The sequence below is a fragment of the Aspergillus ochraceoroseus genome (assembly GCF_002846915.1).
Source record: "Aspergillus ochraceoroseus IBT 24754 chromosome Unknown P175scaffold_4, whole genome shotgun sequence".
Classification (NCBI taxonomy): domain Eukaryota; kingdom Fungi; phylum Ascomycota; class Eurotiomycetes; order Eurotiales; family Aspergillaceae; genus Aspergillus; species Aspergillus ochraceoroseus.
Window position 1 is genome coordinate 122,328 of NW_024468479.1, and position 14,921 is coordinate 137,248.

At 49.9% G+C, this 14,921-nt stretch overlaps 7 protein-coding genes across 7 annotated transcripts; 2 read left to right on the top strand and 5 right to left on the bottom strand.

Annotated features, from left to right (window-relative positions):
• Positions 1-901: 901 nt before the first annotated feature.
• P175DRAFT_0557173 (uncharacterized protein) lies at positions 902-2,149 on the top strand (the record flags this gene model as incomplete). The annotated part of the gene is made up of 4 exons (XM_040900752.1): positions 902-1,028; positions 1,089-1,120; positions 1,332-1,529; positions 1,586-2,149. 4 exons carry the CDS (start codon positions 902-904, stop codon positions 2,147-2,149), a joined length of 921 nt encoding a protein of 306 aa, XP_040751875.1.
• A 581-nt stretch (positions 2,150-2,730) lies between these two features.
• On the bottom strand, positions 2,731-4,634 carry P175DRAFT_0509073 (uncharacterized protein; the record flags this gene model as incomplete). Its single annotated transcript, XM_040898403.1, has 2 exons — positions 2,731-4,524; positions 4,584-4,634. The coding sequence occupies 2 exons, from the start codon at positions 4,632-4,634 to the stop codon at positions 2,731-2,733; spliced, it is 1,845 nt and encodes a 614-aa protein (XP_040751876.1).
• A 408-nt stretch (positions 4,635-5,042) lies between these two features.
• On the bottom strand, positions 5,043-6,667 carry P175DRAFT_0531822 (uncharacterized protein; the record flags this gene model as incomplete). The annotated part of the gene is made up of 3 exons (XM_040899904.1): positions 5,043-5,180; positions 5,253-6,292; positions 6,388-6,667. 3 exons carry the CDS (start codon positions 6,665-6,667, stop codon positions 5,043-5,045), a joined length of 1,458 nt encoding a protein of 485 aa, XP_040751877.1.
• On the bottom strand, positions 6,600-8,639 carry P175DRAFT_0217630 (putative FAD-dependent oxygenase). The gene is made up of 5 exons (XM_040892618.1): positions 8,534-8,639; positions 8,195-8,463; positions 7,923-8,139; positions 7,460-7,857; positions 6,600-7,403 (listed from the first exon to the last, which is right to left on the bottom strand). Exons 2-5 carry the CDS (start codon positions 8,459-8,461, stop codon positions 6,768-6,770), a joined length of 1,518 nt encoding a protein of 505 aa, XP_040751878.1. The 5' UTR covers positions 8,462-8,463; positions 8,534-8,639; the 3' UTR covers positions 6,600-6,767.
• Positions 8,640-9,249: 610 nt separating this feature from the next.
• Positions 9,250-11,400, bottom strand: P175DRAFT_0492840 (uncharacterized protein; the record flags this gene model as incomplete). Its single annotated transcript, XM_040895920.1, has 7 exons — positions 9,250-9,359; positions 9,417-9,853; positions 9,901-10,220; positions 10,288-10,516; positions 10,556-10,640; positions 10,667-10,984; positions 11,058-11,400. The coding sequence occupies 7 exons, from the start codon at positions 11,398-11,400 to the stop codon at positions 9,250-9,252; spliced, it is 1,842 nt and encodes a 613-aa protein (XP_040751879.1).
• Positions 11,401-12,281: 881 nt separating this feature from the next.
• Positions 12,282-13,576, top strand: P175DRAFT_0531825 (uncharacterized protein; the record flags this gene model as incomplete). The annotated part of the gene is made up of 3 exons (XM_040899905.1): positions 12,282-13,140; positions 13,213-13,476; positions 13,527-13,576. The coding sequence occupies 3 exons, from the start codon at positions 12,282-12,284 to the stop codon at positions 13,574-13,576; spliced, it is 1,173 nt and encodes a 390-aa protein (XP_040751880.1).
• A 17-nt stretch (positions 13,577-13,593) lies between these two features.
• P175DRAFT_0501105 (putative inositol phospholipid biosynthesis protein Scs3) lies at positions 13,594-14,910 on the bottom strand. The gene is made up of 2 exons (XM_040897094.1): positions 13,930-14,910; positions 13,594-13,862 (listed from the first exon to the last, which is right to left on the bottom strand). Exons 1-2 carry the CDS (start codon positions 14,740-14,742, stop codon positions 13,761-13,763), a joined length of 915 nt encoding a protein of 304 aa, XP_040751881.1. The 5' UTR covers positions 14,743-14,910; the 3' UTR covers positions 13,594-13,760.
• Between the last annotated feature and the right edge of the window lie 11 nt (positions 14,911-14,921).

The following is a 14,921-nucleotide window of genomic DNA, read 5'->3' on the forward strand; positions in this document are numbered from 1 at the left end:
ATTAGGTCTAACTAGGAAATAGAGAGAAGAAGAGATACTTGGAGGAAGTATGAAGATCTAGAAGGAAATAGTAGCCTTAAATACATAAAGTAGTCACATATCACTATCTTCTTCTTTATGGTGATGCTGCTTTATGGTGGTGCTGGTTGCATTCACTGAGTGCAGCACTCCAACAAGAAATAATAGGCTCCCTTACATTCACTCCGGTATTTCTTAGATACTTGACTTGCAGCTCTTTTTTTGGCCAGTTAGAATATAGTGGAATATAGGAATGAATTCTACACATCTTGTAGTGTGTATTCTTCCTAGATCCTAACCCTAGGGGTTAAACAAAGGGTTGACCACTTTTGCTTATTTATTTACAACTCTTTCAGTGATAAGATAGCTTACTTCGACAGATACAACCAGCGGAAGCCGCTGGAATTAAGAATACCTCACTGGTGGAGATTACACTGTACAATCCGAGTCCGGATCGGGCTTCGCAACTTGGATCAAAACACGAGAAGCGCCTCGGAGTGTACGGAATGAAGACATCGTCGTCTGGCATACATTCCGTGTGGAGGACTGGCCTGTATGTAATGCCGGTCGAGAAACCGATGAACTTTTTTACTAGAAATCCGGCCCTGGATGTTCTGATCTCCAACCAGAGGGACAACCGGAGCGTACTTGTTACTGACCAAGGTTCTTGCTGTGCAAAGTAGACAACATCTGTGATTACCTTTTTTTTTTTTTTTTCGTATACTACTACAACTGTTACTAGAAGATAGAATGTGAAGCCGTTTAGTTGAATATACAAGTCTCCTTGGAAAAGTGGTCTTGCTCCGGCATGTGTGGCCTAAAAGTGATAGCTCCAAAAGCCTATGTATGTGATTCAGCAGGCCGCAGTGCATCATCGGAGCCAATGGAGAACCTCTTGAAGGATTCCTCACATGCAGAAGACCTAAGAAAGTCTTCAGTGCCGCTGGTGACCTCGCCCGAGCGTTTGACTGGGCGTACGGAGTTCAATCTCACCGTTAGCCCTATCCACAGTATGTAAGTCGCGGCCGGCCTCATACTACTGGAGCGCACAAACGACTTTTCCACAACAGATTTTCAGGGTCTATCCATAGGTTCAGGGCAGGTAATTCTTTTTTTTTTTTTAACCCTATTGTCCTTTACCATTCTCTCGTCCGTCAGCTTAAAGTACGACGAAGAGACAGCTAGGGGCCTTGATTCTATGGTCTTTTCCGCGTACAGTGAGTCAATCCACGGACAAGAAAAAAGAAAAAGAAAAAGAAAACACCAGTTCCCCTATTATGAGTATCGCAAAGCACTCACTCACCATGCAGTAGATGCCCAAGACACAGCGGAAAGCCATCCGTCCGAAACGAGACCGCGATCGAAGCGACTGGATCCCAGCATCTTCGCTCTATGAGTGGTGCTACAACTGTATTCTGAATCTCCGGAGGGATCCAACAAGAACATGCAAATATGCCCAAGGGTATACAGCTTGCCTGAACTGTCGTCAGGCCAGATCCAAGTGTGCGTCTGTAAGTGCTTGATGCCTCCTAGAGCTTGACTTGATTGCCTAGTCTGAGCTCTTTAGATCCCGAGCAACGGTCTTCCCCTGGCGCAAGAAGCCCTAAACATCGCTCGCGACATTGGACCCAGGCCGAATCATGCACAGGACCAGATCTCTCGCCTCCACACTGCTATCCACGGACTACGGACGGTTGTACGATCACAGGGGCGACCATCTGTGCAAGATTCGTCGGATTCCTCGGACACTGCCTTGCTAACCTACATGCTTGCCGTCATGATGCCATCCATCCAGCTGTCAAAGCCAATCCCGGCGACAATTTCCTCGCGTGCTGTCTCTACAGTTTCGCGCCCTGCATCGCCTCCACTCTCAGGGACAACCTCCGCGGCGCATGCCACACCTTCTAAAGACGCAACCCCATTTAGCAGTACCTCACCGGTCGCCATGGCTATAAAATGGGAGGAAGATATGTCCGATATCAACAATATATCAGATTTGGCTGGTCCCATACCCATACAGTCCCTGTTGATGGTCGGGAATCAGCAAATATCACGCAACGCCGGTTTGAGATTCCGAGATGCTTTGCGCGCGGCTCAGGAAACCATCTCGCAAGAATTAGAAAATAATTAGCACGGATGCAGAACTCTCCAATGCGTGAAGATGCGGTTGCTGAACCACCCAGTCACGATTCCCGGTTGGTTGCATCTGCCAGGCGCTCGGTTTGCTGCTGCCTATGAATGTCGCGTCGGCTGAAGTCGCCAGAATTTACAAGGCGATACGTACTGCAGAAGGGTATCGAGCAAAGGATGACTGAGATACAATGACAATCGTAGTTCTTCATAAAACAAATATTTGGAAATCTGTTACCCTTACAGATCAATACAATCAATCCCACACCCCCTGGAATTAAACAAGGGAAGCGGAGAAGCCACTTTCAAGAGGCAAAACGCCATCCATATCCTGCATCCCGGATGCATCCAAGCGCCTGCAAATAAATTCAACAAGAATCAAGACCCATTAAGGGTTCCAAAGATATCAAATCCGGTAAACAATAAATACACGAGGACAGCCTGGGCGGATCTGCGGACCACTCGAAGAAAGGAATAAACATGCAAAAGATGGGGAAGTTTCTCTGAAATGTAAACAAAGCCCATCTATGCTAGCAAGGTAACGCTCATGAATGCAATAGATCATTATGCTCACACAAACAGCTAGGACCGATGTTTTGGCTGCGACAACAAGTTCAAGCGGCTCACGCTGAGAACCCCGCGACTCTTCGCACGAGCACTCACTGGAGTTCCAACGCGACCAGGCCTTGAGATCAGCCGGGAAGGGGTGTGCGAACGAGCTTTGAGGGGGCTAGAAGGAGGTAACTTCACGGGTGCCGGGGAGTTAAACTTCAGTCGCTTTGCGCTCCGCTCATCCGAGGGTTTACCAACAGGTGGCACGTTCTCGCCATCCGCCTCGTCGTCAGCAGCACGATGTCTCTTCTTGTGACTGATGCCATGGGGCATGCCGGGGATTTCGGGCAAAGTGGCTTCGAGAGGGAGCTCAGATGGGCGAACGGAGCGAACTGTCGTGAGTTGCTCAACTTGAGTACGATCCGGAGTCAGTGAAGGCAATGTCGGGTAGACGATGTTTGAAGTACCAGGGTACGCAACCACCATCGGGATTTTTGACGGAGAAGGCGAAACCAGCTGCTGCGGACGGGGAGACTGTGCGGCTGGCGTAAATTCGACGCGTTTCTTAGGGGATGGAGTTGGTGCTGGTTCCTGTGAATTCTCGCGGGAAGGTTTCAAGAGTAAATCCGATGTGAAATCTGGGGCTGCGAAGTGCGTTCCGGCAGCTATCTTGGACGGGTCCCTGGAGAAAAGCGGCTGATGGCGGCGCAGGATAGATTTGAGACTACCCAGAGTGGGCAAGTTACTCTTAAAGCGCGGATTAAAATCAGTTCGAGGGGTACATGGAACCTTAGACGGTTTGGGGGCGGGAGATTGTGTAAGAGAGGGGATCATGCTGGTTCGCGGTGGTTTTAGGCTAACAGAGGACGCACGCGCCATGGAAGATCGAGTAGGGGTCATCAAGGAGCTGCGCACTCCAGCTCGGGGTCGAGAAATTGCTCGCTTGGGCGTAATCAATCGGCCCGTTGAGATATCATCAGCCTTGTCACGTTTGACCCTTTTAGCGCCGGGCGTTGCGGGGCCGGGAGATGCCTTGGGAGCCGCTTTAGCGGATGAAGAATGACTCTCTGCTTCATCCAGATGCGCCTTGGAATTCTTCCTCTTCAGAGTCTTCTCGATCTTCACTAACGGCTGGAATCTTCCTGGAGTGGCGCGGAACGCAGAGGCGTGGCCAGCAATAGAATCCATCTTTTTGAATTCAGCCATATGGGCATCGGAAAACCGTCCAGCCTTGCCTTTGGGTTTCGCAATCCTTCTGTCTGTAATCTGCGATGCTTCCGATGGGGCGTCACTGTGCTTTTCGTGGATCATCTGGGCTTTAATGCGGGCAACATCCTCACGCACACTCTCCATGAGATGCTTGGCCTCATCGCTCAGCTGAGAATCAGCGCAAGAGAATTTGAATTCAAAAGCCGGAGTACCGTAATAGTTTGACGCTGGCGAGGCATTGACTTTGCTTGGTGTATGCTGTGCCGGTGTATCCTTCACCACATTGCCTTGGGCATCCTTCTTGACAGGGTTGAACCCCAGAATCAAGCCTGAATCTGGCTTCTTGGTCGTGCTCTGGTGAACTTTGCTGGGATGCATTTCCTGGTGCGTGGGACGCGTCATAACACTGGTTGGTGTCTTTGTGGGCGATTTTTTCTGGCTGTGTGTGCTTCTGGGGGTTTGAGTAACCGCGGCTTTGGGAGTGGGCTGACGAGGGGTGGGCACATCAACACTGGGAATTTCGTCGCGTTCAATCACGGTAGTGAGGTTTTTATGCCTCTTCGCCATGTTGATGTTGTCATTGTTGTTGTCAGTGACGGGTCCCGTAGGAGAATCCTACAATGAAAAGTGAGGGTCAGCAACTCGCACCAAGCAAGGGCGGACAAAAAGACTACCTGGGTCGCCTGCTGAAGGCTCCGAAGACGAGCAGACCGGCGAACCGGCATAATGTCAATGCGCAGAGGAGATGTGGGGAGGAAGATAGAGGGTTGAGCAAAGCAACTAGGAGATGATCTCAATTAATGAAGGAAAGAAACCAGATGGAAGAAGAACTTTGACAATATGATGGCGAAGGTGGTGGTGGTGGTGGTGATGGTGTTGTTGTGGAAGTTGCCGTTGTCGAGTTGAGTGTGTAAATAAAAGGACAAAGTAGGCAGGCGGTGAGTTGACGTCATTGGCCCAATCCGGTTAGCATGATTTGTGGCGAGTGTTTACATTATTCCATTTTGGGAAATATACCGGCTTATTAATTATGCACATTATCTGCATAAACTGATGCCTGGAAGGTACCTGAGGTACCGCACTGATATAACTAATTTGACTGCAAATCTGGGTTGGACGAGGGCAAAATAGATTTACTCCATCAACAAGAACGCGTCCTCATCTGCCTTTGCCAGCCTGTACAACCGCTGCAACTCCCATGACTGTGCTCCCCCAACTTGTATTGGGATGTTCCTGGCATCCTGCCAACTCTGTTGGGCTTCTGTCCGACCCTTTAGTCCAGTGTCCCCATCCAACCTATAGGGCAAGCAAGGCTAGACAAGCAAAAAAACATTCCAACTTACTGATGAGCTTCTCCAACGTACACCAGGCTCACCCATGGCCAAATCTACCAAACCAGTAGCCCCTATACGACTCGGAGCATTTCTTTGTGCATTCATCCTTAGGCGCGCTTGTTGTATCCGCTGGGAGTCGGCTGCCGATTGCTTCATCTGCTCTGCCTGAATGAGTGGAATCCATGCGTCACGTTTCTTGCGAAGTTCGTCCCGTTTATTCCACCAGCAGGCAAAGCTCTGGAAGTCTCCTGTCTCAGCAGCCGCTTGGAGCCTTTGTTGTGTCCTGTGGGTATACGTCTGGCATTTGAACCCGGAGCTGCCCCCTGTTATATACGCCGCTTCTGTTAGATCATAACTGAATAAAGCCGCGTGTGGTCGGCCACGGACCAGGCGCCAGTGACAATCTTCACAGACAATGATGGTACAATCATTTGAACTGCCACTACTGCCCTGGCAGCCGAACCATTTCCTCCCGCTAGCCCTTGTAAAGGCTCGGGATTGTCCCTCACAGGGTGGGGGCTCTTGGACTATTTGTCGTGCCACCTCGAGGACAGACGCCCATTGATTAGTCTCATAGCCTGCTCTCAGAGCATTAAATAGCCTGCGTGCTCGCCATGATAGGGTGCCGCTGGAGTCATTGCCGGTATCTATGGAACAGACACCCGCGGCATTACATTCAGATAGACTGCATTTTCGTATCACACCAGGGACTAAAGGCCGTGTCAGAGGTTTAAAAAGATGACCTCCTCCATACAACTGCACTTTCAGCCAATAGCAGCTGACACAGACCTGCACATTCTCAAAGCCTGACACATGGTACCAGCCAGGCATGGCTCTCATCTCTCTTTCGTCAATGCCTTTGGGACCAGGACATACCCCCACATTGGCAGTCGTTTTCATGCACTCTCGCCAGATCCCTTCATTGCCTCGTCGCACTGCGACTTCCATTGCCAGCTTCGAATAATCATGTGCCAGATCACAAGTCACTTTCCCGATCTGATCAGGCGCTAGTCGGGCCGGCACGAATTCTGCTTCCAGCGACGTATTTGCTAAACAATCACAGTAGCATGAAAAGCAGACGTTTCCGCCTCGGTTGAGGCTGTAATTACAGAACCCTCGCAGGGAACCAGGGAGCGGCACATACGAACAAAATCCAGTAGCGGCTGCACTGTACCCATTGGAGTACATTGACGGTGGAAGATGGCTAAAGGTGCAGGGTAAGCAAAATTACACGCGGATTCTTCACTTGGATCGGTGGAGCGGTAGAGTTCAAATTCATAGACCAGAGATCTACCAGGGGAAACATGGTTGCGGTAGCACGGCGCACAGATCGAAAAAGAAGGGTCTGCTTTGAGGACGAAAAACTGGGTGTATTTAGTCAACCGAGCGTCTTTTCCGATACACGTTGGAGCATGTGAGGACATCCAATCAATCTATGAGCAGCAACGGAATTCGATCATTCATCAATAATACTTCAATAACCTCATACAAAAAGCCAGGTAACTATAGTCTGCGTATATATCATCAAGTAAAAGGAGCATAAAAGTTAAATCGGTGCTCTGGGTCATACTTGGCCTTCAACTCGCGCAGACGGTCCAAACGCCAGGGCTCGTATCCATACCAACTCCGTGGACCCTCGTCGCCAAATGCGTAGTTCACATACGCATACAATTCCTTCTGTCCACTGCCGTGATGGACTATCTGGCGCAGCGATTCCCCAAACGCACGGGCCTCGATCTCGCGCTCCAGACCCGAAGGTTCATATGTGATGACGGGAGAAACCAGGAGATTGCCTGCCCGGTTGGGATAAGCAGTGGATTCGGCGGGGATGCTTTGGACCCCCTGGAGCGAGTAGCCTTCCCAGAGGAACATCGAGTTGTTCAAGGCAGGGTTCTGATGCGTGACACTTGAAAAGATATCGTACGTTGCGCGCTGGACCAGCGGATTGTATCTCTGTAGGTCCACCGGGAAGCGCATACTCGCCAATCCGGTCTTCATGCAAACAGGGGAATCAATAGCAAAGCCAGACCAGGTGGGGATATCGTGGTAGGTGCCTTTGTCCCCGCTGGTTACGATGGGGCCGATCTCGATGAAGGGCTTCGTGTATTTGTCCTCCACGGCAGGCACTCCTTCGCGGAAAATGGCAAAGAGAATGACGGACTGTCTGGATTAGTCTGGTGCTCTGCCCGGAGGATATGTAGAGAAGAGCAGCTCACATGGTCTGGATCCAGATCGGGCAGGTTCAAGAAGACCGAGTAGTTGATCAGGTCCACGGGTTGGTTGCCGTCTTGGAGAAGAACCTCGTTGATGGTTTCATACAATTGCTCGACCTTTTCGTGCGTGAAGATAAAGCTTTGGTAAGACCAGAGGCCGTCATGGGGCACATCGTAGACTTTCATCGTGACCGAGGTGACGATGCCAAAGTTGTGTCCTGCTCCCTTGACAGCCCACCATAAGTCTGAATCCTCGTCGAGAGTGATCAGGGTTCCATTGGCGAGAACCAGATCCATCGAGACGAATTGATCCACCATGAGTCCGTACCATCCTTGGAGGAAACCGTGGCCACCACCCAGGGCCGGCCCAAGCAGCCCCGTACACTCGCACGCTCCAGTTACTATATAGAACGTCAGCCACGAGTTCTCTTACTCTACGCTCTCTCTCTCTCTCTCTCTCACGCACCCGTTTGCTTCCCTTGGGCCCAGAGTGAGTCCATGGCCTGTTTCGAGGAGACGCCTCCGCCAAATGTAGCGGTCTGCCCATCGTCCGCGATCGAGATCGAGTCTAATTTGTGCATCCAAATCTCGATGCCGTTTTCCACATCTCCCAGGGTAGTCATGGTTCCATGGCCTCCACTGTATGCCACAAAGGGGATACTTTGTTCATTGGCATATTGGATCTGGGTAAAAATGAGCAGCACGGTCTCGGGGGATTTCTTCCAATCTTGAACATACCGTTTCTACCACATCTTCTGCGGTCGCGACCTCCACCACCAGGGCAATATCCGGTTCATCTAGGGCTGACCAGCGTTTTGTGCCCTGGATATACCCTGGCGATCCCGGAGGATAGAGATGTGCATGCCTTGACAATCGACTTTCCAGATCCGCGGCAGCATTGTGAGCAGGACACCAGCTTGGAATCCACGCAAACCCAGTCAGGGGGATGATTGTAGAACACAGCGTTGCGATGCCCCCAGACGCCGCAGCCGTAAGGACCTCCATCCCTTTTTTCAATGAGTCCCACAAACCGTTAGTTAGCATTCAGCCAGGGAACGAAAACCCATCTATACATACCTCGGATTAGAATTAAGGTCAAAAAATCAGTGTAATAAATCAATACAGATAGATCGATATATATATAAGAATGTCACGTCACTTCCGGTGCAAAATGTGTGCCCTTGAAAAATTCGAGCTCCCTCCCCCCTTTTAGCTCGGACGGTGATAAAGAGACGCGCGCGACCTTTTCAATAGCTTCGCGTTTCCTAGATTAATTGGGCTGGTTCCAACCATTAGCAAGCGCAGAACCCATCGTGGCCACGTCCTGGTCCCTTGGTAATGAGAACCTCGAGCGCGCCCCTATTCTCTAGAACTTCGCTTGTAAGAACCTGCGCTACGGAGTGAGTGAGTGACTGTGGGGGACGGCGAAGAGACCATGTTTGTGCGTGGCTTTTGATTCTAGAAGCGTGGCGTTTCCACGCTGCGCAGACTTTTTGGATACTGGAACATATCTAATAATGTTTAGATAACTAACTAGTGTGCCGTTTCGACCGCCTAGGTGGCCGCAAGAATGGCGTGGGTATTCAGTAAACAGGGGGATTCAGAATAGCTTCATCAGGGAGCGCCCGTGACGATTTCGGGCCCATTTCCTCAGCATCCAGAGCCACAATTCATGGGATATGTACGTATGTTACTATAATTAATGGATCTGAAAATTCCCTTTTTGTATATGTACCTGAGATTTGCTAATGGCCACCACATACGTTCGTTGCCTTATAATCATGGAGCTATTCCTAATTGTGGAGAGGAACAGAAAACAAAGGACGCATTTGATAATCATATACTTTCAAATCAGAACAACCATTGGTAAAAACGGCAGTCCAGAGGTTCTGCTCAGAATATGCTATGATGTTGTTAGCAGGATGAGTGGGAATAACAGCAATATCAGAGAGAAACATACCACGTGTAGGGGGAGAGGAGGCACAGTTGATAATAATCCAATCTACAACCTTCTTCTCCTGCAGCCAGGGAAAGTACTTCCCTCCAGGATAGAATCGGGAGATATGTTCATCAACGTGATCATAATCTCGAAGCAACTCGATAGCCCACTGCTTCTGTGGAATATAAAAGTCAACTTGACTAGTACTACTCCTTGACCATTCACTACAGAGAGGTACACCAATGCCTGCCACATCATAAAATGCCCTATAAAATTCATCCTGATATTGCGCCTCCATGGGCCTGGGTTTTGCTGCAGTCGAGATTTTCTTGCCTTCAATAGCATGTCTCAGAGTAATCTTTGAAAATTTTTCGAGAACCTCCCGGCATAATAGACGTAACTGGTCAAATCTATCAGGTAAATGCTTCGGCTTGTTGCCTATGAACCATTCAAGCCATCTAAGACAGGGTCAGATTAAGACAAGAAATACTAAATGAGAACTTACACTTCATGCAAGCGTGATGGCAGGACAGCAACATCATGTATTTGTAGTATCTGTCCTTCAGATATGCGGTGAACCCAGCCTCTCTCATAGCATTTCCACATGGTTGTATCATTAATATTAAATGGTATGCTTCTATTGACTAAAATCTTGCCCAATGTACCAGCAACTTCAGATGTAAGGCGCTGTCCGCTAGGAAATGAGCGATAAACAGCATGATTTGCGAGAAACCCAAAGAAATCATTCTCATCCTTTGAAACTTTAAGAACATGATCTATCGTGATTGTACGGATCTTTTTGTGTTTAAGGAGATTGCGATGCCGCTGAACTCGAGTTAGTTGTATAAGAAAGCTTAACACTTTCTGGGTTAGAATTAAGAACAGTACATACATTCTGAAGAAAATCGACTATGGCTGTCACCCCTCCTGGATGCCCATTTGTCAGGTCATACATGTAGTCCATAGCCGCCTTATCAATTGTGAATGGTTCATCGAATTTGTTTGTCGTCAGAAGTGATACAACTTCACGAAATTCGTCTTCCGTGTAAAACAAGCCAATCTTTGGCGATCTTTGCCAAGTTGAGGGGTCAGTGTAATGCGCTGCGCGGGACCGAAGGTAACTGGAGTAAATCCATTTTCATTATCATCTTCCTCCACACCTGTCGAAGGGCTTCCGTAGGAACAGAAAAGACAAATCTTTATGTCTTTGTCTTCCCCAGACCTTCGGTTCTTGATGACCGTGTTCTAGAAGTACGTGTCCCGGTATGAACCCTGAGCTTCATCAATAAGAATTACAGTGTTTGCAGGAACAGATTTCCACGTTTTATCAAATTCAGGATATTTTTGTTGCAGGTGCAAGCCGAATCGAGTCCAAGGGTCTCCGCTTTGGGAAGCTTCCAGTGGTTCCCACGTCTCGAGTAAAAACACCTTTCTATTATTCGTGAGGTAGTAGTCCAGTAGCAGTTGGGACAGGACCGTTTTCCCGCTGGCTGGTGTCCCGCGTATGTGAATAACATTTTGAGAATCGACGGCGGCTGCAAGTTTTGACACCGTATCCTGGCGTAAACATCTCGTTTGATACCTAGTAGCTATCCGTTTTTACAGATTGTCAGCTCTTGACTATGGACTCTGAGGGGACAGTATCTGAGTATATGCACTTACATCCCAAGGAGTGCTGTTGCGTGTGATTAGGGTTGCCGGCAGATGCTGATGATTCGGTCGGAGAAGATTCAGTCGGAGGTGGTTCATTATCAGCAGCCCGGTGTTCTTTAAGTAAATGATTACACGTCTTTGTCTTGCATATCAACAGTTCAAAGTTTACTCCATGGTCCAGTAAAAAAAGACCTCGGGAACATGCACATCGAGTCCCGTTCTCGATCGCTGTACATGGGCCTGAGTTCATTGCGTAAGAGGCTGGAAGGGTAGTTTCCTTTGAAGCGTAGTCGATTTCCCTGGGGGGAGCCAAAGGGACAGAGAAAGGTTGTAAAGATGAGTGAGAAATCATCCTTTGAACGTTTGGGAGCCATAGGATGGCAGAAGTTGATGTGAGAGCTGACTGCAATCAAAAGACATTGCAATCAAACAGGAAGATATGACAGACAGGATCCGATACGAAGATATGGCACTTTACAAGAATGGCTTCGAGAAAGAGGTTAGATGAAGTCGTCACCATTCACAAGTGACGGAATTGAGCTCACTGCCTCTACGTGCCTATTAGGCTGCCTTCCCGGAAGTGGCAATATAATAATACATAATACTCAGCGGCAGTCTATCAGACTCTGTCTCACTACTGTTATATTAAGCAGACCTAGACCACGCACCACGAATTCCAAGCGGCAGTGAGTTGCTTTCCCCCATTAGGAATGCTATGCCAGATCCAGTACATAATTCACCGTCACCGCAGACTAGTAAGTACTACATACCCTGATCATGCCATAGAGGAGGATATACAGGGGCTATATGGATGGGCTGTTGCGGAATAACTGTACTTATAGCTATATGTATATCCGCGGAGAATGGTTTTTATTTTATTTTTATTTCGTTTTATTTTGTTGCCTTTTTCTACAGCCCAAATGGAGGATATGTTTCTTTCTTTCCTAATGGGGTCTTTTGGCTGCAGCGTCCACGACCCAGCAGAGCTATAACTATATAGTACATACAGCAAACTTGTGTTCGACATGTAAGTGGCCACCAGTATGACTTCATCGCCAAACCCAATCCTTTCCATAAATCCACCCGATCAGCCCACTCAACCTTGTACGTACTACGTACTAGTTATTTCACACCCAAATGAACTGGTGTCGGAAACTCCTCGCGCGGCATCCCCTCTCCCTCTCTCCCGCTGTAGCGCCCAGAACCACACACAGAAGAAAAGTAAACCCCACCATGACCAACACCCCCCTACCACATCTCCAACGCTTCCAACAAGTGCTTGAATCCCTCTACGGGGACTTCAGCGCCATCCGGAACCCAGAGCAATGGACGCCCCCCGCAAACTCCGGCGGCCATCGCGGGCGATACCTCTGGACGGACGCATTCGGCCTCCTCAACCTCGTCACTCTCCACCAGGAAACCCGCCGCAGTAACCCGGACGCCAACAATCCGTACCTGGTGCTCGCGCGGCGGCTCGCAGAAACCGTGCACGACGTCCTAGGCCACACACGCGACGGGGCCAGTCGGCTCCCGGGCGCCTCGGACGCCAACCCCCTCGGCGGCGGATTACGCATCGGCAAGGTAAACGAGTACGGCTCCGACGGCGACGGGCAATACCACCACTACCTGACGCTGTGGATGTTTGCGCTGAACCGTCTGTCCCTGGCAACGGGGGACCCCGCGTATAACCAACAGGCGATCGCGCTGGCCAGGGCCATCCATCGGCCGTTTTTCATCAATCGGGGCTCCGACCGCCCGCGCATGGTGTGGAAGATGGATGTGAATCTCTCGCGGCCGCTCGTCGCATCAGAGGGGAACCTCGATCCTATCGATGGGTTTGTGGTGTTTCGGCTGTTGCAGGCCACGGCGGCGGCGACGATGCACGATGGCGATGGCGATGGCGATGGCGATGGCCGTGAATCCGTGCTGACAGAGGAGATCCAGGACTATCACCGGGTGATGAAGCGCAAGGGGGACCATTTTGTGTCCGGGGATCCATTGGATTTGGGCATGACTCTGTGGACGGCGCATTGGTTTGCGGAAAAGGAAGAGTGGGCCACAAGACTGGTTGATCGGTGCTTTGAGCAAATCTGTATGCTTCGTTCCTTTCCTTTCCTTTCCTTTCCTTTCCTGTTTTACCCTTCGTAGATAACAAATCTGGTAGATGACCTCTTTGAAATCAACCGCTACCTGGATCGCAACATCAAGTATCGTCTGGCCTTTCGGGAGTTCGGCACCTGCATGGGCATCCGGTGCATGTCGGGCCAGGACTCGGAGATGGAGCGATCGGTTGATCTCAAGGTATATTCGGATCGAATTCTCGCTGCTTGGGGTCCGTATATGGATCTTGCACTGCGCACCGATGTGACTCCAGAGGACTTGCGGCCCATTACACGCGTGATGTATGCCGCGGCGATGATTCCAGGAGGTAAGCCATCCACGCTGATTCGGGTGAAGAATAGATCCTAACGTCAGTAGCGTTTCAACGCGGGTACCTTGGTCCAGAGCCCGAGTCTTCAGTCCACTGAACTGGAATTGAGTCTTGAAAAAAAAAAGTTAAGTGATCATTAATCGACGAGTTGTACATTCAGTAGTTAATCTACAGCATTCGCACATGCTCTGCAGAATCATATATGTATCCCAACAATACCAAAAGAAAGAAAATAATAAGATCATCTATAAAACGCGCCGCGTGATGGCCAGGCGCGACGTCTATACGCCTGGAATACCAACCACATTGCGCCATGGGATGAGTCGTCGAGGAAGGATGTAGAGAGCATAAATCGTAACCGAAGCAATAACCAACCCGTTAAACTGCCTCCCGTTAGGATAGTTCAGTAGCAGTAGCAGTAGCAATAAAGAACCGGGAGAGAGAACGCACCTTTTCGAACCACGTATGGAACCAAATACCCGTCATCAACAGCATCCACCAACTCAGCGCAATCACGCTTCCCACAAACCGCACCGGCCACGTCTTCCTCCACCCACCTACAGAATCTTGCTTCTTCTCTGCCGCTCCCGTCCCAGTATCGGACTCCGCCTGCGCCTCCATCAACCCCAGAACCTCAAATCCCAACGCCGCCGTGATCAGCACCAACAAAAACACATGTCCGCTGACATCATGTCCACCCCTCCAAGCACCCCCAGCAGACTTGCAAGTCGCGGCGGTCAAGTAAACACCTAGACGTTGTTCGTCACTATCCCCCTCCGTCTGCATCTCACCCATGCTGTTCATAGTCCGCCGACACCGTCCCCCACTCCAGACAAAACTGCGATCGATGATGGGCGGGCCGAGGAACCACTGCGTCATGGAATACCACACCGTCGTCACAAGGATATACCGCAAACCTGCCTGGAGAAGTCGCCGGGGTCTCTGTATGGAAGCCGGATGCGCAAGGAGAATCGTGGCAAAGGCAAGAGTCATCCATGCCCAGCCGACTTTGACAAAGTATATGTTGAAGATGTTGTCCTTGCGGGCAAAGTAGTTGATCGCCACGTGTTGCTGGTGGTGCGACGGCAGGGGGTTTGTGGCAGATGAGGGCTGTGGAGAGGCAGGTTGAGCGGTCGGGGAGAGAACAGAGAAGAGAGAGCCTAGAATTAGAGTCGCTGGGTAGATGAGGAGGACTGCGGCGGAGGGGTGGAAGGGTCTGGTTGGTGGTGTTGTCGTTGCGGCGGAGGAAGGAGGAGGAGGCATTGTCGGGATGCGAATTAGAGGGAGGAATCCCTCTTGCCAGAATATTTTCAGTTCTAATATACTATGAAGAAAAAGAGGAAGTGGTCAAAAGAGAGGTGGAATTGGGGAAAGCGAGAGAGAAGCGGAAATCCGAGGGAAAAATGAAGAGATTCCCGAATTTCCTAAATTGGCAACTTTCG